The sequence below is a fragment of the Diabrotica undecimpunctata genome, chromosome 3 (genome assembly GCF_040954645.1).
Source record: "Diabrotica undecimpunctata isolate CICGRU chromosome 3, icDiaUnde3, whole genome shotgun sequence".
NCBI classification, from domain to species: Eukaryota; Metazoa; Arthropoda; class Insecta; order Coleoptera; family Chrysomelidae; genus Diabrotica; species Diabrotica undecimpunctata.
This window is the reverse complement of record NC_092805.1, coordinates 119,658,916-119,684,499: the sequence shown is the minus strand read 5'-3', so window position 1 is coordinate 119,684,499 and position 25,584 is coordinate 119,658,916. Positions and strand designations below refer to the sequence as shown.

The window sequence follows — 25,584 nt, the reverse complement described above, 5'->3', positions numbered from 1 at the left end:
TTAGTATGGCTAAATAGGTATTTTCAATACCTTTTAAACGAGGTATCACTTGCCATAAGGTCCTATTTAAAATTATCTATCACAGTGGCGGTGTAACGTCATCTGTCACTATTACGTCACATGTTATGACTAATTAAGAAGCCTACGTCTGTTTATTACCTCCCACCAAATTTCACTATTATAAGTATAACCATTCAAAAAATACGAGGGGCGAACGGACTTTTAACTACCACTGTATCATGAGACAAATTAAAATATATAACAAATTCAGGCGTTGTTTTTTTAATAGTTAGGATAATACTGTTAAATAAGTAATATTTTAAATGATATATAATCACAAAAAGTAATTAATATTAATACACAATTACTAATAAAATTGGTGAAAACTAAATAATGGGACAGTATGAAGTAACTGCTAAAAACCACATAAGATGAGAAAATTAGGCTGCGAAAACAATGCAGCTGGACTCTCTAACAAACGTCAAACTGTATTTTACAATGAATTTTTTCCCAAATTTAGTAAATCACTGTATTACTTCAAAATTAAAAAAACCGTGAGTTGGGGATTAAAAATTATTGCCACAATAAAACAATCCTTGTGTCGGATGAAATTAATATTCCTAAAACTACAGTGGGGAATATAATTAACCATTATAAGAAAACATGAAGTATCTTAGATAAAAAAGGTAAAAGACCGGGTCGTCCAAAACTAATTTCTGATAGGAATAGGAGAATATTAGTAAAAGTTTTTCATCGGTTTTAGAGCATTGATCTGTCATTATGAGATTCGTTTTATTCGACTTATATTCGTTCCTTCCTGGAAAGAGGAAGGTAAATGGTTTTTCGAAATTATATTTGGGTTGCATTGAATCTGGTACCAGATTTGATCCCGGTATCCTTTCGCCCTGCTTCCCGGCGTCTTATCCGCCTTGGATAAGTCTTGAACAAGTATCCATACCTAAGCATGCTTGTCAGTCAGCCGACGAGGTATTACAGTTGTTCGGACACAACTCCTTGTAGAAACAAAGAAGCCGACTTTACTTAATAACAAGGTATTTACTCAAGACACACACATAATACACAAAATGATTATTCCGCTAATAACCTTGTATTGTCGATGCAGTTAATTAAAAATGAAAAAGTTTGGATATTTTATATGTATACTGTTTTTTTATCAGTATCAGTACATCTTAAAAAGTTTAGAAAATACTTCCTACTTTCGCATAAGAACGTGGGAGTTCCTCGATCGATAAAATTTCGTCTCTTCCAAACGAACTTAATTAATTAATTAATTAAAATTAATTTCCCTATATTAAATGTTACATGGAAATATTATATACAAGGAGTTATTTGTCAGATTAAAATTGTTTGTAGATAAATGTTTAATAACACTTAAACAAATAATGTTTTAACTTGTTAAAATAACCAGCAACAATTATTGCTAGACAAACTCGGCATTACATATAAAGCTCCAGAAAAAAATAAGAAAAGACAGACCAGCACTAAGGTGGAAAAGGACAATAGAGAAGAAACTAAAAGATAATAACTAATAACTTTGAACGAAGTAAAAAGGAAACAAGAAGCAGAAGAGCATGGAAAAAGCTAATTAATTAGATTAGTAGAATCTCATCAGATCATGCCTAAGGCGCCCATTCCTTCATTGGAACTTATGATAATGATGATTTCGTCTTAATAACCTGACGTCACAATGTTTTTTTAATAGCTTACGTTATTGTTTATCTATGAATTATATAAAAATATTTTAAGCTTATGTTTACACAAATTAACAAAACTAACATTACGTAATACAAATAAAATATAAATATTTGATTAACAAATTTATTAGTTTCGAAGTAAGAAAGTGTCACGTATATTTATTTGAGTAGTATTGTGTTTAAAATTCTTCTGTTCACTACAAACATTTCAAATTCGACTTCTACGGTTCTACGTGAATATATACAAGGACGTAGCGGAACATTGTGTACACTAACATCCTATAAAAATATATTTGCAATATTTTATAAAAGATTTATCTTCAAAAGAGATATACATATATATATATATATATATATATATATATATATATATATATATAAATTTAAAAAAAATATATATATTTTTCAAAATTTAAACCTAAAGTTAATAAAGACCATCAATCAAACGTTATTTATAAAATAAATTGTAAAGACTGCAATTCAACATATATTGGACAAACACACCAATACCTACATAGAAGAATTGTTGCACACAAACATAGTGTACAAACCAATGCATTAAACACAACAGCCCTAGCCAAACATTCCATCAATAATAAGACTGACATCAAAGATCTTTTCAATATGTATCATAATTTAATCTACAGGAAATAACAAACTATATATATATATATATATATATATATATATATATATATATATATATATATATATATAGATGGACCAAAAAAAACGCCTAATTATCTCTTAAATGGATGGAAGGTTCAATTAATGTCTTCAAAATACTTCCCACGTTAATAGTTAGGTAACAACTGCTTTGATGGCGAAGAACGAAAACAATTTAATAAATCGTTTTCTGTCCCTCTGGGGACAGAAACACCATAAGCAATCCAGAATCACTCACAAGAAGGTAATCAAAGATGAATACAATGCCATATGTATCACAACAACATTTAAAACAACCAACACACTGAGATATATCCTGTCATAAACCAAACCCAACAACATACAAGAAAGATCAAAGAACTGCATCTATAAATCTATAAAATACCCTGTGAATGCAACAATTCCTATGCGGGAGAATCTTCAAGACCACTAAAAGAGACTTCGACAAATCTCAGATATGCAAACATGTCTGGGACAACGAGCACAGAGTATAATGGAAAGATACGTCAATAATCATGAAATAAACAGACATGAAAAATAGTAACTTCAAAGAAGCACCTCTCATCCTACTTAATGAGGAATAATGTGTAGCAAACCCATCAGAAGAATGTAGCAGGCTTTGGTTGCCAATACTAAAGAGGAAGTCAACAACAAAAACATACCATCAATAGCGGATTAATAGGAAACCGGAGACATATTATACACAATTTACACACAAGACATATGCAACACACAATACACAAACATAGAATCTACGTCAACATACATTAAACAAACAAGCAATACAAAAAACACACGAGAACAACATAACCTACAACTTGTTGGTTATACCAATTCACTTTCAGAATTACTGGTAATAACGCAACGCTTCAAACGCAACAAAATACTCACAAACATCATTAATCGAAAACTACAACCTCTCACGGAAAAAATCATCGGAGAATATCAAGCAGGGTTTAGGCAAAGTAGATCTACCATTGACCAACTATTTACAGTTAAACAAATACTAGCCAAAGCATGGGAATATGACATGGACGTTTACAATCTCTTTGTAGATTTTAAACAAGCCTATGATTCAATAGATAGAACAATTCTACCTAATATATTGGAAGAATTTGGCATACCATCAAAATTAATACGACTAGTGCAAATGACAATGACAGAAACAGAAGCACAGGTATGTATTCAGGGACAGATCACTGATGCGTTTACGATAACGCAAGGACTGAAACAAGGCGACGGACTAGCTCCAACGCTCTTTAATATTGTTCTTGAATATGTAATTAGACGGTTGACGGTGAGCGGGAATAACATACTTACAAACAAGTCTACCCAATTAGCAGCATACGCGGATGATATAAACATAATGAGCAGAACAGTGAATGCAGCCGAAGAAACCTAGTTGAGTTGAAACAGAGTGCAGAAGCAGTAGGGCTAGCAATAAATACAAATAAAACAAAACTACTCATACAAACCAGATCAAATAGACCGGTGCAACAACACTTTTTTGACGATATAGAACATGTAAATAGATTCACATACCTAGGAATGGATCTGGTCGCAAGTAATGAAGAAGAACCGGAAATAAATAGAAGGCTTATGATGGCAAATAAAGCCTATTTCGCGATGGGCCACATATTCAAATCGCGAGACGTACACCGGAAAACAAAACTCCGGGTCTATAAAACAATAATCAGGCCCATAGTAAGTTATGGTTGTGAAACATGGGTGGTGACACAGAAATCTGCGAATGCATTAGATGTGTTTGAAAAAAAAAATATTACGTAGGATACTGGGCCCAATACGTGAAAACAACAACTGGCGAATTAGGTATAATAGAGAAATATACGAGCAATATAGCGAACCAACTCTAGAACAATACACTAAACTGCAGAGATTACGGTGGGCAGGACACGTGGTCCGCATGCATAAGAATAGAATCCCCAGAAAATTACTAAATGCAAGAATGCAGGGAAAAAGACCTGTTGGAAGACCTAAAAAGAGATGGGAAGACGAAGTCGATGAGGATGCCAGGAACTGCCTGAGAACGCGTTCATGGAAAAGAACAGCGGTAAATCGAGATGATTGGAGAAGCCTATTGAAGAAGGACAAGGCCCGATTTGGGCTGTAGTGCCATTGGATGGATGGAACGCAACGCTTCATTTGTTTAGAAGACGCTAATTCTCTTGGTCATCGTCTAATTTATTCCTATCAACTATTACCGGTGGTATCCTTTGGGAAGAACTTAAAAAAGTTGCGACTGGCTGAATGGCAAATGCCACAAAAAACTATTAAAAGGTTATTGTAGCATTCGGTATTGTTTGGGTTTCAATAAAAAAAAAATTGAAGGATGTAAACTTTTTGCAGTATCTTATCTGTGAACTCATAATGGGAACAACCCTAAATCGTCCTCCTTTATCATTTTACAAATAACCAAATCGCTCTAAAATCAACTCTTGATTCAACTAAACCTTACAAACTACAATAGAAATAATGTGAGACCGTCACAGTGACCGCGTAACGTTTTCATAACTGAAATTGACAATTTCACCACGCTGTTCTATGAGAGACCTGAGTGATCTCATGATATTTTGTATAAATTTGGGCAAATTTTAAAAAAATCTATTTGTACATAATCATAATATGTCTAGCAACAAATTTTTATTTTGGTTAATTTACGAATTTCACAATGGGTTTCTGGCCAAATTCGAATGTAGTTTTAAGGATCGAATTGTTTTCTAATGTCCCTTTGTCCGATTCTTCTCGATCGACGATATTAAATAAATGGTTGAAGTGTGGAGTAAAAATTATAGTTTTATTGACAGCTACTGATAATTAATTACACTCTAGTTGTTGGTTAGGTAACTTTCTACAATAGACTGGGCTCAAATCCCCAATTTATAATTTCACAAATAATGTATACCTCAGCACAGAGGTTAATGCTTCTATCATACTAACAAACTTTGAGCTATGAGCTTACAATACAATTTAATCTAGGCCGTTATTGCAACAATTAGGAAGTTCAATTAGAAAATATATTATTGGCAATTTATTAAGTTTGCTGATTTGTTGGTTTAATGGACTCTAATTATTAAAATATTGCTCGATATGTTTCACAACGTTTCAATTATACACGGTGAAACTATAAAAGGTTAAGAAGTTAAGAATAATGTGAGATTACAAATTAAGGGATTAATTTGTGGTTGAACACTTTCAACGTATTAACTAAATTAACTATAGCATAAAAAACCATTATGTTTGATCATTATATGTTTTTTATAATACATATCTATATCATTAATTTCATTGATTTTATATTATAGTTATAAATGGGGAGGACAGGGAGCATCAAAAAATCCGTGTACTGAAACTTATGGAGGAAGTGGTCCATTTTCGGAACCGGAGACAGCAGCTATTCAACGATTTATTACAGGTATTTATATTTAACCTTATTACTTATTTTTAAACCAAGAGCAAAAGATAATTACTGCCTGTTTAAATAACGTTATAGTTAACTTATATCTCCATCCTATGGCTCTACAGTCTAAATAAAGCCCTGGCCTCCCTCAGAAAACCTCTAGATTTGTTACGGTATGTAACCATTTCCCTCCAAGACTGCCAAGAAGATTTCTGCCGTTCTTATAATTTCCTTATAACGTCCTTATAAAAACTTGTATCTAACATATTCAAATATATTTATGAAACGTTGGTAAAATCTAGAATCATTATACAATGTGCGTTTAAAATTTTTCCAACACATTTTCTGAAGTGTAAGACTTAATTAATCTTAATAATTTTTTGAGTAACAACTAAGGCACCGAGTCATAATTTTAATAACGTTTCAGTTACGTAATTATTAAAAACGGTGAATGGGTACCATTTTGTAAAATTAGTCGTTTCAAAAATTATACTTCAATTCATAGATCGTTTTAGGTTTTTTTTTCTATGGCACCTCTACAATTATCAATTTTAATCCAGAAACCTCAAAATATTCATTCCAATTTTTATTATTAGTTCAACAATTTTCCCATTTGATTCCATAAACAATAAAACATTCAATCAACTTGGGTTTCAATTTAAATAAATGTGGAACTTGACGTTATCAGAAAAAAATTCCATGCGATGGTCTATAAATTCGGTAAACAATGTTATATAACAATCTCTTTATTTTAGGAACTCCCGCCAAGTGGCGTGCTTACATCTCGTTCCATTCTTACGGCCAGTACATACTGTATCCGTGGGGCTACAATAGGGCTGTCCCTCCAGATCATCAAGATTTGGAATCTGTAGCTAGGAAAGCCGCTGCAGCTATTCGTAACGCTGGAGGACCTAACTATACCATAGGACCAGCAGGAAATACGTTGTATCCAGCTTCAGGAGGATCCGATGATTGGGCTAAAGGAACTATTCGCATGAAATATGCTTATACGATAGAACTTAGAGATAATGGAAGGTAAGATTATTTTTGTTTTATCTGTTTTATCAAAATTGTCATACCAATCATATTTTCCAATACGAGTTGATAATTTTTTGCTTGCTAATTTTAATACGACACGGATGTATGTTAACATTGATACTGAATGTGTCTGTAGGGAAGCTGTAGAAGGGACATATAAAGGAATATTAATAAACGGTTGAATAACATCAGAAGCGCAAATCACACCATACTTTTTGCGGATAATCTGGATGATATACAACTATTAATAAAGATCTAAAGAGACTGTCATTGTACATATAGCAGCACCAATCTAAATAGCCAATAGGACCACTCAATATAAATTAAACAGCGAATAATAAAAGCAAAAACGGCATTCGTTAGGATAAGACCTATTTTCACGAACCGAGACATATTATTAAATACAAAATGTAATACTACATTTTTACAGTTCTGCTTTACGGAATGAAGTCAGACTTTAACTGGCCTTTTTCAATTTCTAATTTTAACTGAGCCGCCATCATGCTTCGGAGGGTACGTAATGCCGTCGGACCCGGCTACGGAAGTAGTTATCACCACGATACACAAATACCGGTATGCTATTGCGTACACTAGCTCTATTTACTGTGTGACGTCACCTGCGAAGCAAAGTTTCTATTAGAACACGAACGCTTGCCCTGTTAGTCGGTTGATATCAAATATATAGGCAATCAAATATATATATATATATATATATATATATATATATATATATATATATATATATATATATATATATATATATAAGCATGCATATTTGGCACTTTATATTATAAGATGTGTAGTTTACAATGTTTTTATTTTTTCCTATAGGTTTTCTGATTATTGAAAAATAAAAAAAACTTTTTTCGACGTTTCGCTACATAAAGTGTGTATATTCAAATTTATGTAGGACGTAGGAATACCCTACGTCTACATCCTAATGTCTTTTCAATTAATAAACATAAAAATTAATTATATTTTATACATATTTCGATGGTCGGATTCATTACTGGAATATTGTGTATTTTGAACAAAGTATGTAGAATGAATGATTAAATATTAAAAACACTTTCTGAATCACGTAATTAACAGTTAAAATTAGAGAAAATTGTTTTAAATTAATGTGTTACAAAATATATTCGAACTTTGACTTGCATTTTCCAACATTGGCTTAATTTACAATGTTTCAGTAATGAATCCGGCCGACAATTCAAAATAAAGATTTATTGAATATTTTATACTACTTTATTAAAATTGATTTCTTAAAGTTAACAAACTTTGACATGTTTTTGTCGAGTTTTCTTTAATACCTAATGAAAATAATCTGTCTGTTCATTTCTCTTAATCTTATTTATGTGCGTGTCCTACTGAGACATAGGAGTACCTCAAATGGTATCCTGGTATTCTCAAGCTGAGCTAAAGTTTTCTGTGCCAGCTGTTGAAAGATTTTAGGTTTTTTTTGAGAAAGAGCTTTCATGGATTGTACTATTGTACAAAACAATGATTCCATTTTTAGTGTAGCTTCCCACAATTCTTCGTTTGGAAACCTCTAGAGACTGTCTGTATCTGGTCCCATATATGTCTTACCTATAAGTTTTTGTAGGGTTTCCTAAACTATATTTATGTTTGAATTTGTATGCAACAAAACCAGCAACATACTTCAAACAGTCCCGATGAATTTTTTCTTTCACCTCATAATTGTTTGCCACTTTCAAAACGTCATCGTTAATTATATGATCCTCCTCCAAGTAGTGAGCTTCTATAAATGTATTTTGAAGTATTTTATCCTGTTCAGACTGAGATTCTTTTGAACCTTCAGTTTTTTCTACCAAATTAGGCAGCATTTTTTGTGTCAAGCAAAAATCTTCTGACGCCGAAATATCGCTTGGCAATTCCAATTGAGGACTTTCTATTGAGCTGTTATTTACGCAGAATTCACTAGTTTCAATAGTATTGCGACATTCGCCGCGTAAAGATCGCCGCCGAATGTTTTCCTAAAATATACCATCCTAACCTATATTTAAAATCTATTGGCCAAGGATGATCATTTGCACCACCCATTTCTAGAATATAAGAATAAAAGTTCTCTAGTAGGTACGTCTTGATTCAACCTCGAAGTTAAAATATAGTCAACGTCATATTTTGCTTGTAGGTAAGAAAGTAACTCTTTCAAAGATCTATTAGTAAGCAATATCCCTTTTTGAAATGGAATAAGTCTATAATGTCAATAATGTTTATCAACCCGCATTGAATCGACCATTTCTGACAGTTCATCCAGTAGACGTGACTGCTTATCTAAATCTGTACCATATGCATTTCGTGTTGGAGAATTGGCAACGAACTTACATCTAAAATTTAATAGATCAAACCAATCATTAAATAGCTGAACAATTACAGCAGCTTGTTTCCAGTAACAATCTTTTGGCATATTTCCATTTTCTTCAGCATAACTAATAGCTTTTGCCACATAATTTGACAATAATTGAACTGCAGGTCTCACTCTTTGCCTCATAGAGCCTTTTAAACAGAGATGATGTAGTGTCAATTTATGCGCAATTCTCAATTCTGAAGTTGATATATTTAGTAGCGCTTCAAAGTAATCCTTGTTGATTATTTTATGTCAATAATAAAACCATGATCAATTAAATGGTTTCGGGCAAGTTTAATCAAATGTGAAGGATCTGCAAAAACAAAAATATTTAAAGACTTATCACAGGGGTGATTAATTTGTAAAAACAATTTATCTACCGCACGATGAACAAATACATCTACCGGGACAGGGAATCTACATCTCGAACACCGTAGTACCCTCTACTGTTGCTTCGCAGGTGACGTCATGTACGTCGGAGTACACATTTCTATTAATTGAGTAACATATCGGTATTTGTGTATCGTGGTATCATTAAAAACCTGAGGCAGAAGGTAATACGAATGGAAGATATACAATAAGCCAATTCGATGAAGTTCGACCAGTTATAACAACAAACCGAACAAAACATGACATTATGGCTATCTTCACTTATAACTTAGGCAATTTAAAAATGAGAACGTAGGCAAAATAGGGAAAAAGTAGAAATAAGTCCATGAACCTTAAAAAACATACCTGGTAGCAGCTATATCGGATTAAAATAAATATTTATATAAAATTCCTCTAGTGTTAAATAACAATCCTCAAATCACAATGAGGGCTTTGAAATGGCTGTCAAAAGCTGAAGAAATATTTGATCCAAAGTTTTAGTTTGAAATATAATATACGTAAACATCTTTGTTACAATTGAAGACCTCGGTGCAAGAACCGTGCAACTCCATTTTTAACAAAAAATTAGTTATTGCATTCGCATACAAAATTTAAAGTTGCGCATATTTTGGTACAGGATTCGGGCAAATCCAACGAATCTTCATTGAGTTAACATAGCAACGGATTTATCTGATCAACCATTACGGTATAAGAATCAGGCAAGTCCAGGAGTTATCTGATTTTAGCACCGAAATGGTCTCCTGTAGTGGAAGATGTCGAAGTAGGGATAACACTCACTGGTACGGTGGTAGAGTGGTATTGGTATTGGTGTTTTGTTTTCAGTTTAGAGATTTTGTTAATAAGAACACGTTGTAATTTTTTGTTTAGTATAATACGTTTCCTGAAGAGAAAAAAGCACGTCTGACTGAAAAAGATCTCCATATTCATAAATCTGAGATGTTTTACAAATTAAATGAAGTTACCATTCTCAGTAAAGAAGACGAGTCCATCGAAGTATTATGTTTCGACTTCCAGCAGAATTTGCCTTTACCCCATGTTCCAACAGGAGATGCGTTTTACAAAATGCAAATTTGGGAATATAATTTGTGTATTCATTCAGGAAAATTGGGCACGTCAACTTTTTACATGTATGATAAATGAAGACCGCCAAGGAAGGAAGTAACGAAGTCATATCCTGTCTTGATCATTACATACACACATATTTTCCTGGTTCCTGATGACAATGCATTTGCACAGAACAAAAATCAAACGTTAGCCCGAACCAGGACACAGTGTTCTACTATGTAATAGGTCATTTTGATTCATATAAAAAAATAAAAGGAAGAAGAAAAGAATATATCTCTAAACTTTTCGGGTCATTTTAAACAACTTTTTAAATCAACCCCAAAAGACCAAAAAAAAGAAAAGTTTGCTATATTAACCTATAGATTAATGATGTATACAAAAAATTATCAGTTGATTGAATGCTCTGTAAGTTCGGGATTTGTTAATTCTACAATTTTTTTTTGAACCGAAAAGGAGATATAGAATTCTCAATACTAATAATAAAGCATACTCAAAGCCCTTGGATATAAACCCTAAAATAATTAGGGATTTAAGAGACTTAGTACGAAAATATCTACCTTTAAATGACCAAGGTTATTATAATCCCTTGTTTGAAACGTTACTGATAATGCCGAAGATAGTGTAGTGACTCTTCGTATGTTTAAAATAATTATTTGATTATTATATTTTCCTTTACGTATTTCATTTGCAATAAAAATCCAAAAACAGTACATTCGTTAAATGTGGGACTTTTGGAACAAAAAAGAGGCAACTCCATTGTTTCAAAACAAAATTTTTGCGTCTACAATATGAATGAAAAGTAGTAATTGAATAAATAAGGCTAATGTTACATTGCGGAACTACTGAAATGTCTAAACGATGAAACTCTACCTATACTTCTGGACCTATTTAATGAAGTATATAAAACTGGAAAAATCCCACAGGAATGGTTGATGTCACCTTTGTAGCAATACCAAAAACAGTATATGCCAAAGATTGTTCAGACTATAGGACAATATCACTAATAAGCCATACCCTCAAAATATTTCTAAAGGTGATTCATGGAAGATTATATAGAAAACTAGAAGATGATATGGATGATACTCAGTTTGGGTTCCGCAAGGGACTGGGAACGAGAGAGGCATTGTTTGCTTTTAATGTACTCTCTGAAAGATGCTTAGATATGAACCTAGATATTTATTCCTGTTTCATCCACTTCGAGAAGGCATTCGACAGGGTCCGACATGAAAAACTAATAGAAGTACTGAGAAACAAAGATATAGACAGACGAGACTTACGAATCATTATCAATCTGTATTGGAACCAAAAGGCCAATATAAAGATAGAAGAACAAAAGTCCGAAAATATAGATATAAAGAGAGGAGTAAGACAGGGCTGTGTTCTGTCACCATTACTGTTTAACGTGTACAGTGAAGCCATATTCCACGAAGCGATAGCGAATATGGGTGATGGAATCTCTGTAAACGGAAGAATAGTAAATAACATAAGATTCGCTGTAAAGAATAGTAAATAACAAAAACACAACATGGAAATGAAAGATTAATGATAGAGCAAACCCAAATAGAAAAAGTAGAGACATACAAATATCTGGGAACCTGGGTTGATGACAAAAATGACCAAAGCAGAGAAATCAAAGTCCGAATTGAAACTGCAAAGCAAACATTTGTGAAAATGAAGACAATGCTTACCAACACAGACCTTCAGTTGCATCTCAGATTGAGGGCTCTAAGATGTTACATATTTTCTGTCTTACTATACGGAATGGAAGCTTGGACATTGAAGAAACAACACATAAGAAAAATATAAGCGTACGAAATGTGGTGTTACAGAAGAATATTAAAAATTCAGTGGGTTCAAAGGATTACCAATGCTGAAGTACTACGACGTCTAAATAAGGAGTTAGAAATTATGAACAGCATAAAAAGAAGAAAACTAGAGTATATGGGTAACATAACCAGAGGAGAAAAATATGAGCTGCTGAGAATTATTATGCAAGGAAGGATCCAAGGAAGAAGAAGCATAGGAAGAAGACGCATCTCGTGGCTGAGGAATCTTAGAGAATGGTTTAACTGTAGTTCACTACAACTTTTCAGAGCAGCAGCCAACAAAGTGACCATAGCCGTTATGATATCCAACCTCCGATAGGAGATGGATCTTTAAGAAGAAGAATGTTACACTAAAAGGATTAATTTCATTGGGCATAATTCATTCACATTTTCTAAAAATATTAATTTTTTTTTTCGATTTCCCACCATTTCAGAAAAGTGTAGTTGCCCGGTTTTTGTACCGAGGTCTTTAATTATCAATATTTAAGTTGACACCCATAACTTTTGTACAAATTTTCTATTTTATTTTATAGATTCGTTCAATCAAGTATTTCGTTTTTAGGTTTGGTTTTATTCTTCCGGCCAATTTCATCAATCCAACAGCTAAAGAGGCACTTGCAGCTGTTCGGGTCATAGCAGAAGCAGCTCAAAAGGCATGAAAAAGGCAAAAACGAAATATAGGATGGATTTAAAAACCTTGACTGAACCTTTGCAGAAGCAGTCTTTAATAAACCAATTCTGCAGCCAATAAAAAAATTAGAGTTGACTGGTATTTTATTATAAATTCTTATTTGGATTTGCATCAAATGACACAAACACAAATACGGGATGTTCCAAAATGTTCTAGTGATCAGTGTTCTTTTATCCATACCACAAATGTTCTCAAATCTGGAGATGATGTATATCAGACAGCTTGTAAAATAATTAATTGATTAATTCTCTTTATTCTGTGGCAATATTGTGAATAAAACAATAAACGATAGAGTTACTCAAAATAAATTTACAATTTCCTATTGCTTATATGAGTAAGCTTTTAGCTTATAATAAAACAGTTTCTAAAAATTTGTGTACCTTATTATTGTAATAATTGAACATTTGTTTCAACTGAATAAAATAATAGTACTCTATTGCGTTTCTTATTCAACGGCATAAGGATGCAGAAGGCAACGGGGAACCACTGCATTAAACACTCGTAGAGTACCCCTAGAAATCGTCATGGCAGTTAGTGACAAGCATCACCGTACTAATCATGGATGGAACAATGATGGCAGGGCTCCTCAGGTCGTTAACCAACGAAATTCCTGCATACTAAAAATACAAAATACAACTTTTGAAATAGCGACATGGAATGTTAGAAGCATGTATGAGCCTGGTAAACTAAGGAACATAGAACAAGAAATGATGCGACTTAAGATCGACATATTGGGAATAAGTGACACAAGATGGCTCGACTCCGGCGAACTAAATACAACCAATGGTCGACTTTTCTACTCTAGTAGTACCGACAGCCAACATCGGTATGGAGTAGCAATTATTGTCAGTAAAATAATTGCAAAATTAGTTGTAGGCTTTATACCAATATCGGAGAGAATTATGCTAATACAAATGATGACAACACATGGGAAATTAAACCTTATTCAGATTTTTGCGCCAACCGCCGATAAAACAGAGGAAGAAATTGAAAAATTTTACGATGACCTCCAAAAAACCCTACAAAATACAACATCTAGAGATATAACAGTAGTCATGGGTGATTTTAACGCCAAAGTTGGAGAAGGAAGATGTGGGTCTACTGTAGGACCATATGGACAACTTCACTTAAAAAAGATACAAAAAAGCTACAAAAGTGATAAACTAAACATACAAAAATTAGAATCAGAAGACGTCAAAGAAAAACTGAAACAAGAAATGAATTCAAACCTAGAATCCACACCGGAATCAATTGATGGTGATGTAGAACAACAGTGGCAATTCTTTAAAAATGCAATTATCGAACCAAGTCGCAGAGAACTCACAACAACCAGATGCAAGAAAGGAGATTGGATGACAGAGGAAGTCAAAACAATGTCAACATAACTCAGTATCAACAGCTGCATAATCAAATAAGAAGGAAAATAAGAGAAGCTAAAGAGACTTATTTCGCTGGAAAATGCCAAGAAATAGAAGACTTACAAAACAAATATGATAACTTCAATCTTCATAACAAAGTTAAAGAATTAGCTGGGTAGCAAAACCAAAAACCTCAAGCATACTAATGGACAAACAAGGAAACATTTTAGTGGAGACAGAACAATAATTAGGAAGATGGAAAGAATATATAGAGGAATTATTCCATGACCAGAGGCAGTAAAATACATATGCAGATAATCAGAGTAAAGACGAGGGACCCGAAATAACAAAGTCAGTAGTTATGCATGCAGTAAAATCCATGAAAAATAATAAAGCTGCTGGTCCAGATGAAATACCAAGTGAATTGCTAAAACTGGTCAATGAAAAAAACATAAATCTTTTAGTCCAACTACTGAACACAATATATTCCACAGGAATCATTCCACGTGAAATGCTGACATCAACATTTATTTGTCTACAAAAGAAAGTAAATGCCAAAGAATGTAGTGATTATCGAACGATCAGTCTAATGTCACATACCTTAAAAACCCTGCTAAAAATCATCCATAATAGAATACACGCTAAACTGGACATGGAATGGGCACAAGAGAGGCACTATTTTCTTTTAACGTGTTGACCAAAAGATGTTTGGATGTTAATCGAGATCTTTATGTATGCTTTATAGACTACAACAAGGCATTCGATAAGGTAAAACATGACCGACTTATAGAAGTACTCAAAAACAAGAATCACATCACATCAACTTTTATCCGCTAGATGTCACTAGTAGTCACTTGTCATCCGCCATTTTTCAACAATAATTTATAAATTATTTAGCTGCCAAATATTGTCAACTAGTTGCAACTTTTATCCGCTAGACGTCACTAGTAGTCACTTATCATCCACCATTTTTCAACAATAATTTATAAATTATTTAGCTGAAAAATCTTGTATCAACACCCATTTTTTAAAATCCAAATTACAATTATTAAATAAATAAAAAAAGCTATTAATATGGGAACTCGAACCAACAATTGTCTGTTCCAAAGGCAGACGCTATATTAATTTAGCTATTTCGCTCTCGGGTATATAGAATATATTTGAGTTTTTTGGTGAAGTAAAAAATATTTAATTCAAATACATAATTTATAGAATTTTATTACAGAATTGTAATATATTAGTAAAAAAAAAACATATCCTTTGGAATACAATTTAATTATACATATATGTATAAATACTTCATTGGAAAATGTTATTTCATAAGGAGTCCCATTTTTATCTATAATAGTTCAGGAAATGAAGCTCAAAAAAAGTTAAAACCTCGCAATTTTTTCGTCCTGCATGGATTGAGTTGAAATTTTAACAGAAGGTAGGTGATATCCCAAGGATCAAAATCTATATCGAACCGAAGTGCGCTGAAGGGTTTTAGAGTTGAAAACTACCCCTAATTATCAAAAATTATAAAATAACATATTAAACCTGAATATGGGTAAGATTTGGTTTGAATTAGTTAAATAATGATTATTTTATACTTTTGAATAGAGTTCCATCATATTTCAACCCTTAAAACGCAACCCTTTTTAGAGATTAATGTAAAAAAATTATTAATTCTAAAAAAATGATTTCGGCTTGGATAAAAATTTGAATTTAAGCTCAACTCACCCTCTGCTTTATAGTTTATGTCATGCCGATGAACCCTGATTGTTCTTAGCGGTGAAAACTACCCCTAATTTTGAAAAATTGTAAAAGAACATTACAAATCTTAAGATGAGTGAAATTTGGTTTGGATTAGCTAATAGTGATTTTTTTATACTTTAAAATACAATTTCATAAATTTTCAACCCTTAAAAATCAATTTTTATGAGTGCTATAGGTGAAAACAATTTTTTGCCAAAATTTTGCAACTTTTCAACTTTTGAAAATCACCCTTTACAACATTGCAGTTTTTATAAACTAATTTAATAGATATAAATTGAAAAAAGTAGAATTAAATGCAAAAAAATGTATCAACATAAAAATGCACCATATATTCTTATACATTTACATAAATAGTTGAAAATATTTACATTTATAGGTAAAACAATTATAATATTAAAAAAAACTAATTGGTTTTTTTAACGTATTTCCTTCATTTTTAACGATAGAGTGTTTCTTCAAAAACGATTTTGTAGAGGTTTTTAAGAGCTACAAGGATCTGTGAATTAAATCTTTTTGGAACCCTTGGTTTTAAATGGGGTGAGTTTAAAGGGCTCGAAAAAGATGGTGCTTGATCGTAAATCGATGCTTTAAACGGCTATATCTCGCCAAATATTCATTGTACAACAAATCTAAATAAAGGAAAATTTTAGTCATTAAAAAAGCTACAATTTAGTATATTTATTTTTTTCATATATTCAGTATTTTCGGGGATATTTAAAAAAAGAAGGGTAAAAAATATGAAATTGTAAATCGTTTCTCGCTTTAAGCTGTACTTTTTCTAAAACTAAGCATTTTAAATGGGTCAAACTTCTTGGACGTATTAACAATACATGTACAAAGAGAATTGCAGAAGGGTGAAGATCGATTTTAATTATGGAGGTAATTATGGGGTTGTTTTTATCGATTTTTTCGTAAAAAAATGAGGTATTGACCTTATTTTCATCATAACTCACTTAATTTTTGAGCTAGAGTTTTTTTTTTATGATAGGTCTATTTATGCTCTTTAAAAAAGGTTCTATGAGTTTTCTTCCAAAAATGCATCATTTTCCCGATATTTGACTTTGAATCTTTCAAATTTGGCATTTGAAGAAAACCGCTGAACATTGATAGACCGTATTTCGGTTCCTATTATATCGCAAAAACATTTTAAAAAATGAATTGTATTTGTCTTTTTAAAAGCTACAAATTTGTTCTCTACAATTTTTTTGATAAAATGCACCATTTTCGAGTTATTCGCAAAAAATCGATTAAAAACGTCGATTTTTTCGTCTAAAAGTTGTTACTTTCAATCGCGAATAACTTGAAAAATATCAGTTTTACAAAAAAAATGTATTGAACATTTTTTGTTTAGAATCACTTTTTTAATCGAAACCTGTGGTTAAAACGTAAAAAAATTTTCACCCCCGAGATGGGGTGGCAACCACCCCCACGGTTTTGGCGCACTTTGGTTTGATATAGATTTTGATCCTTAGGCTATTACCTACCTTCTGTTAAAATTTCAAGTCAATCCACGCAGGACGAAAAAATTGCGAGGTGAAATGCTTCATTTTCTGGACTATAATATTGGTGTCGAGAATTAGACACATTTTACATACAATTGGCATTTCCGGATGCTCCATGTGTTGCGTTACTTAGTATTTGCTATTGAATAATTAATCATGAACCAACACGACTTTCAAGAATAAACTGGAAAATGTTTAATATTAGATGCATGTGACGTCAATACAATATAAAATAGGATGCACGACGGTTTTTCATTTATTGTGCTTTGTTTAGCAATAAGAAAAAGTTGTTTGTGCCTAAAAGTTGTGTAGTGACTAATATACCGAGGTAAGTTTTCTCTTTTTATGATTTTGTTTTTTAACTTGTATATTCACATATTTTTGAATTCTTTGTAAGAGTACACATATTTTTCTCGTTATTCGTCTTATTTGTTTTATTCGTACAGTATACATAATATTTCTCTATTTTCATGCAGTATACACTATTTCGATAAAAATGTTATTTTAGTGTTCTTCGATAGAAATTTCAAGTTTATTCGCCATACCTATTCTTTATTTTCTAATATCTTGTTCTATTTTCGTTTATATTCATAACAATATACATATTATTTCTTTTTTTACATGTATTTTGATTTTTCGTTTTTGCTATTATCTCATGCCAATAGTTTTAGTTCGAATTTCTAAATATATACGGTTGTGTATGCAAACCAATAAAAAATTGAAAGACCAGTCATTCGCACAGTATACATAGATATTATTTCTATTTTTATACAGTATACATAATTTTTCAACAAAAATGTTATTTTTAGTAATCTTAGATAGAAATTTCAATTGTTTTTCTCGATCTTCGTTTTATTTGTTTTATTTCTCAATTTTAGTTTTATTCGTACAGTATACATATTATTTCTCTATTTTCATGTAATATACACACTATTTCAATAAAAAAATTTATTTTAGTGTTCTTCGATAGAAATTTCAATTTTATTTCGACACTAGACATATTCTTTCTTTTTTAATATCTCGTTCTGGTATGTATATTTGTAACAATATATACTATTTCTTTTTTCATATGTATTTTGATTTTTCGTTTTGCTATTATCTCATGCCAATAGTTTTTAGTTTGAATTTCTAAATATATATTATAGTTGTGTATGTAAACCACTAAAAAATTGAAAGACAGCCATTCGTACAGTATATATATATATATATATATATATATATATATATATATATATATATATATATGTATATATATATATATATATATATATATATATATATATTATTTCTATTTCTCTATTTTTATACAGTATACATATTTCGATAAAAATGTTATTTTAGTAATGTTCGATAGAAAATTTCGATTATTTTTTCCCGATTTTCGTCTTATTTGTTTTATTTTCTCTATATCTTCACGTAGTCAACACCCTATTTCGACGAAATTGTTATTTTAGTGTTCTTCAATAGAAATTTCAATTTTATTTCCACAATATACATAATCTTTCTTTTTTAATATCTATATATATATATATATATATATATATATATATATATATATATATATATATTGATTTTTCGTTTTGCTATTATCTCATGCCAATAGTTTTTTAGTTTGAATTTCTAAATATATGCCGTTGTGTATGCAAACCAATAAAAAAATTCAAGGGCCGACCATTCGTACAGTATACATATTATTTCTATTTTTATGCAGTATACATGATTTCGATAAAAATGTTATTTTAGCATCCTTCGATAGAAATTTCGATATTATTCATACAGTATACATATTCTTTCTTTTATAATGTCTCATTCTATTTTCGTAGCACGTTTTGTTGGTAACAATATACATATTATTTCTTTTTTAATATTTCTTTGATTTTCCGTTTTGCTATTATTTCCTAATAGTCTTAGTTTGAGTTTCTAAATATATAGATTTGTATAGCAAGTTAATATTTTCAGATGGATCTAGCAAAAATTAACTGTGCGTCTTCGATTGCAGAATGGAAACCCATAAAAAAACTAAAAGAACTACCAGTTGGACAGCCATTTCCAATACAGTCCGCAAAAGTGGTGAACGGCAAATTTGGACCAGCAGATTTGCTAGATTTGGGGACCAAAGTAGTTTTTCTGCCTCAGCCGGTGACGGAAGTGTACCATCCAGCCATAGGGACACTTTTTGGGGGAAAATATTCTCTTATATTCGAAGGGGAAGTGGACGTTGGCAAGCAAAGACTCCTATCATTGTTTAGGATAACTGAACATTAACGTTTAGAAAAAAGGATAGGGTGAGCAATTTTTAAATTTTTTTTTGACTTTGACTGACTACATTTACGTTCGCGGAGAACAAAAAACAGAATTTTTACAAAAGAAATGTCATATTTTTGGAGTTTTTCCCATCATTATTGATGCTTGAAAGTTTGATGGTACACCTTGTGCTACTGGAAACTTTATTCATACTGCCAACCCATGTCACACCACTGGATTATTTTCCTGCACCGAGAAAAATGTGGATCACCTCCGCCAATGGTTTTGTGAAAAGATATTACCTATGTAAATTAGACTTTTTTAAATAAAAGATTAAACGTATTATTTTAGTTTTATTAAAAAAACACAGTCTTCCTTTTTTACATATTTACTTTAATGCAAAATGATTCACATTTGCGATTTACAAAAAATTTTATAATAATATTAATCGTTAGAAATACATTTATTACTAATACGATAGTTAAAAGTATAATCGATGAACCATAATGTCCGATGACATCATTATTAGTTTTGTACCATTTTGAATCACTTTCGGTGTTATTTGGGGATATTAGTATGATCTTGTAGAATGCTCCTCCTGACTTTGGTATCCTTTTGAAAAATACTGGAAGCTGTCCATAATTCACCACATCATGATCCATTAGAGTCCATTCAGTTCGATTACAATCCGTTTTTACATCGTTAAAACATATCACTATGTTCTTAACATTATTTGGAACGTTTGTATAAAGGACATTATTAACAATAGCTGTGAGAATGATGAACGAGGTTGTTAGTTGAGACATCTTGTTGGCTGAATTCTTTTTAACGGGTATTGTGTTGTTTTTGGTAATTTTCTTTCTGACAAATAAAAGTCTGCAAATCGTTTTTCAATTGCAGTTCTATCTTTGTACCACTGTATATCGGATTTTAACTTTTGTATTTTTTCGTAAAACTCTTCTGATCTACACCGTATGGAAGACATTGATGATATGAAGCACGTTTACATAGTATGTACATCTTAATTGGAATTTTTTGTAAAAATGCATCATAATTTGATAATTGACAAGATTTGGCAGCTAAATAATTTATAGTGACTACTAGTGACGTCTAGCGGATAAAAATTGAACTATAAGTCAGTAAACTCCTTCCACGGCGCGTCGGGGCATGTGACATCATCTGTCTCTCTCCAACACAATTATAGAACGCTTTCTCTCTAATACATTGATTTCCCTATGGTGTGGTCAACCGGTCAACTCTACTGTTATTGTTTAATGCTTATTCTGAAGAAATCATACAAGAAGCTTTGGTAAACGAGACAGTCGGCATAAAAGTGAACGAAAGTTTAATTAACAACATTAGGTATGCCGACGATACAGTCATAATAGCCGACAACTTGGAAGACTTAGAAAGAATAATGAACAAAATATTAAGATATAGTGGAGAATACGGACTCTCTCTTAACATAAAAAAAAACAAATTCATGAAAATTAGCAAGAACAACAATACAAACGAAATATTAATGGTGGCGGCCAGCAGATTGAGAGAGTAAAAAGATATACTTACTTGGGAACGATAATTACAGAAAATAACGATTATACTGCAGAAATAAGAGTCAGAATTGAAAAAGCATGTGCCAACTTCGTGAAAATGAAAAAGATTTTATGCAGCAAAGATCAGATATTGTCCCTCAAAATAAGGCTAATTAAATGCTATGTACACAGTGTACTCTACTATGGAGCTGAATCATGGACATTAAACCGGAATACAATAAATCGACTTAACGCATTTGAAATATGGACATTTAGAAGATTGTTAAGGATTCCATGGGTAGATAGAGTCACGAATACAGAAGTGTTAAGGAGAATAGGCAGAGAGAGAGAAATGGAAAATACAATAAAAGAAAGGAAATTGCAATATCTCGGACATGTGATGAGAGGCGAAAGATACAACATCTTGAGACTCATAATTCAAGGAAAAGTAGAGGGTAGGGGAACAATCATTCAGAGCAGCTGCCTCGAACGTCAGAATAGCCATGATGATTGCCAACCTTCGTCGCGGAGATAGCACTTAAAGAAGATTGCGTTTCTCTTAATATTAACAAAGTTTAAGTAATTCATTTCAGGTTGTTTTGGTATGAGTATATTTGATGATGAATTTTTGTGTTCTAAACCTTCAGAGGATTGTGCGTCTTCACAAGAAGTAAGAAAGGATGTATACTGTTAAGTTTAGTAGAAAATCGTGAAACGTGCATTCCCTAAAATTTTCTTTTTTCACAAAATGTTGTTGTTCTTAAACAGAATGATCTAAGGCTGCAACAAGATGTACCACACTATGCGATCTTTGTTAAAAACTGTTTGGATAACATCTTTCATAATAAGTCAAAATGAAAATAAATAAATAAATAAATGATCAATCGAGTGGCCAATTATTATAAAGGGCCTCGACCATCTCAAGTTTTCTTCACCAGTCTGCTCTGTCCCTTGCTTGGATTTTCCAGTTGACAATACTGATCTTCTCAGCATCCTGTGTTACCCTGACTATCCACCCCATCTTTGGTGTATCCCGTCTTCTCATTCCTAAGGGTTGCACTGTAAGAATCTTTTTTTTTTTAAATATAGAGATCTTAAGGGACAAATAAGAAGACAATGGAGAACGGAAATACCCAAACAATACTTATTATAGTCGGTTCGCTATTCCCAGTCCGAACTGTCTAGTGAATTTAGTAATTATTTTTTTGCGAAGTTAGTTACTTTTTGACAGAATAAAAGTGGCTGGAAATTATTGTACAACCAAGACACGTACTCATAGCCAATATTAATAGTAAACAAACTAAATAGTAAATAAAATAGAACTTTACGAATTACCGCAATCAATATTTATTTATCTGCACCATATAAAACATAGTTATGTTAAATTATAACAACAGAAATATATTTTTTAAATATATACTACCCAAAATTTTGTGGGTTTAGTATACACTTCCAGTATTTATAATTCTTCTTTTTTCAATGAAAGAAGTCTGTAATAAAAGTTTATTTAAGCTGTTAATACTGTGAGCTAGGAACTTTTGTATTGTAGGTTTCTAGCTATGAATCTGTCAAAATATGCAAGAGTTGAGCAAATAGACCTTATCATAGCTACTACTAGTGTCATTCCAAAAAATGTCCAAAAGAACATTAAGCACCTGGGTCTTAGAGACAATATCTATGAGGCTGTGCAAAAAGTGCAAAAGCTCACAACATCCAGATACCAAAGAAAATTTTTGGGAGATACACTAGCATATCAGATCTCCCTAGAGCTTAATCCTTTGATACCATAGGTATCTGGTATGAGTGAATTTCCCCCTACAGAAAGTTGAAGGCATATGGCTTAAATCTGGGCAATAATACTTAACAGAAGCAGCTACCAGATCTCAATCCTTTTGGTACTTTAGGTATCTGAGATCAGTGAAATTTTCCCCTTAGAGGGAATGAGAGCTGCATAGCTTAAACCTGATAATAATATTCTATTTATTTCATTCAAAATAATTTGTTAATATTTAAATTAGGAAACAAATATGGTAATTATTATTATATTATTATGACAAATCATTAAACAATTCTTTAAAAATAAAATATTCTTGTTAAAAAATAAAGTTGGAAATTTACAATACTATGTTATTAGAAATTTAATAAATAATTATATTTCTGAATGAAAATGCAACAAACTTAGAAACAATAAAAAATTTATTTAACCCTTTCAGTGCAGTGTACTTGTATATGAGTATTATAAAATCTGTGCCATCAGTAGGAACCACTTGTTAACAAGTAATTGAGTGAAGCACTCTCATTACGAACCACTTGTATACAAGTTTTATGTGAAGTTATTAGTTGTTGAGTGCTAACTACTTGTTTAGAAGTCCTATGCTGTAGGCATAAGTGACTAAAGGAAGTGTAATAAACTAATAAACATACTTTAACCTTTAATTGTGGCTTATTCCCATTTAAATAGTAATTTTGACAAATCATTGTTGAACCAATGAAATTGAAAAATAGGTGTGGTTTATTTTTATGCTGGAGTAAGGAATTTCAACAAACAGTGTTGACCATGCCATTAGTTTTGATCTGACTTTTGACAGAGGTTTTGTTAATTTGTAGTGAAGTATGTTTCGTGAGAGAAGGGCTTTGAGGGAAGCAGAATTATTACAGTTAATTCTAAAAAGTAATGATCATGAAGTGGAATATGTGTTTGATGAGGGCAATATTGAGGTGCAAGCTAATAATAATGATAATTCTGAAGATAGTGAGGATGACGAAATTAATGTAAATATTGCTCACAAATTTAAATGGACTACCAATAATTTGTCACCTAATAATTTTTTTTTTTTTCGATAGCTCTACTTCAGGATGTAAACTGGATTACTTGAATGCGGAATCCACACCATTAGAAATTTTTGAAAGTTTCTTTACTAGTGAGGTTGTACAAAAAATTGTGGATAAAACAAACAGATTTGCCCTACAAGAACTTAAGAAAGAAAACATAGAAAAATTGCGAACTATGAAGTGGACAGATATAGGAACTGAAGAATTGTATGTTTTCTTGGGGCTAACATTTCTAATGCCAAGAACAAAAAAGTTATCACAGTAAAAAAGTATACTGGAAGTAAGCTATTTATCTAAAATCAATACCTAGATGTATTTTTGCAACAATTTTAATATTTAACACGATAAATATTATTGTGTCAAATATTAATTTCAGTCAAATTTATATTAATAAATGTTGCAATAAATTATAATTTATTGCAATAATACTTTAATATTAAATTTAAAAATGCGTGTACAAATACAATAAAATATAATATAACAATTGTTTGCACTCCAGCAAAATCATCCGTAATACAGGCATGATTGCCACAAAAACGGTCGTACTGGTGTACGATAAACGTGGAGAGACAGCCGCACTGAAAGGGTTAATTGATATTGATAAGACAAGCATTTTCATTTGATTTCTGCTTACAATTTAAAAAATTCTCCAATCATTTAAACTCATTTTTCTTTAATAGACTCACAATGTGTCCAGTTAGATACTGTATAACATATTTTTAAATATAGAATTTTAAGACAGGTTTTTCTATTCCAATTTTTTTAATAGCTTCCTGAACAACTTTATTTGAGGTTAGCTCACAATAGAACAAATTTCACAGATAAGATAGAAAAGCAGGTCTATCCGATGAAAGTAAAAATCCAGAAATATGTATTACTGCTTGACAAATGAATGGTTTTGAATATTTTAGTGAAAATTACTGAAGCAATCTAAAGTTTCCTTAAACTTATATATCTTATAAATTTAGTTGTGAAGGCAAAATCTAAATTTATCTTACCTTGAATTCTTCCATCTCTTGCTTTAACAGTTTGTTGTGCATTTCTAAATCTTGAATCATACCTTGCTTCTTCATTTCCTCATCCTCAAACTTCTGTAATTTCTCATTTATCTCCTGGTACTGCTCTCTTTCAACCTCCATTATAGGTATGCTTACTATGTGGTTATTAAATGTGACAAGATC

At 31.6% G+C, this 25,584-nt stretch overlaps 2 protein-coding genes across 2 annotated transcripts in view; one reads left to right on the top strand and one right to left on the bottom strand.

Moving 5' to 3' along the window:
* Positions 1-13,486, top strand: part of LOC140437311 (carboxypeptidase B-like) — a 31,350-nt gene extending 17,864 nt beyond the window's left edge. The window contains exons 6-8 of the mRNA XM_072526770.1: positions 5,705-5,814; positions 6,555-6,834; positions 13,049-13,486. Of these exons, the coding sequence (XP_072382871.1) occupies positions 5,705-5,814; positions 6,555-6,834; positions 13,049-13,145 (487 nt within the window). The 3' untranslated portion in view covers positions 13,146-13,486. The remainder of the gene's footprint in view (positions 1-5,704; positions 5,815-6,554; positions 6,835-13,048) is intronic.
* Positions 1-25,584, bottom strand: part of LOC140437312 (uncharacterized) — a 98,242-nt gene that overhangs the window by 71,356 nt on the left and 1,302 nt on the right. Inside the window, exon 2 of the mRNA XM_072526771.1 lies at positions 25,402-25,485. Coding sequence (XP_072382872.1) covers positions 25,402-25,485 — 84 coding nt within the window. The remainder of the gene's footprint in view (positions 1-25,401; positions 25,486-25,584) is intronic.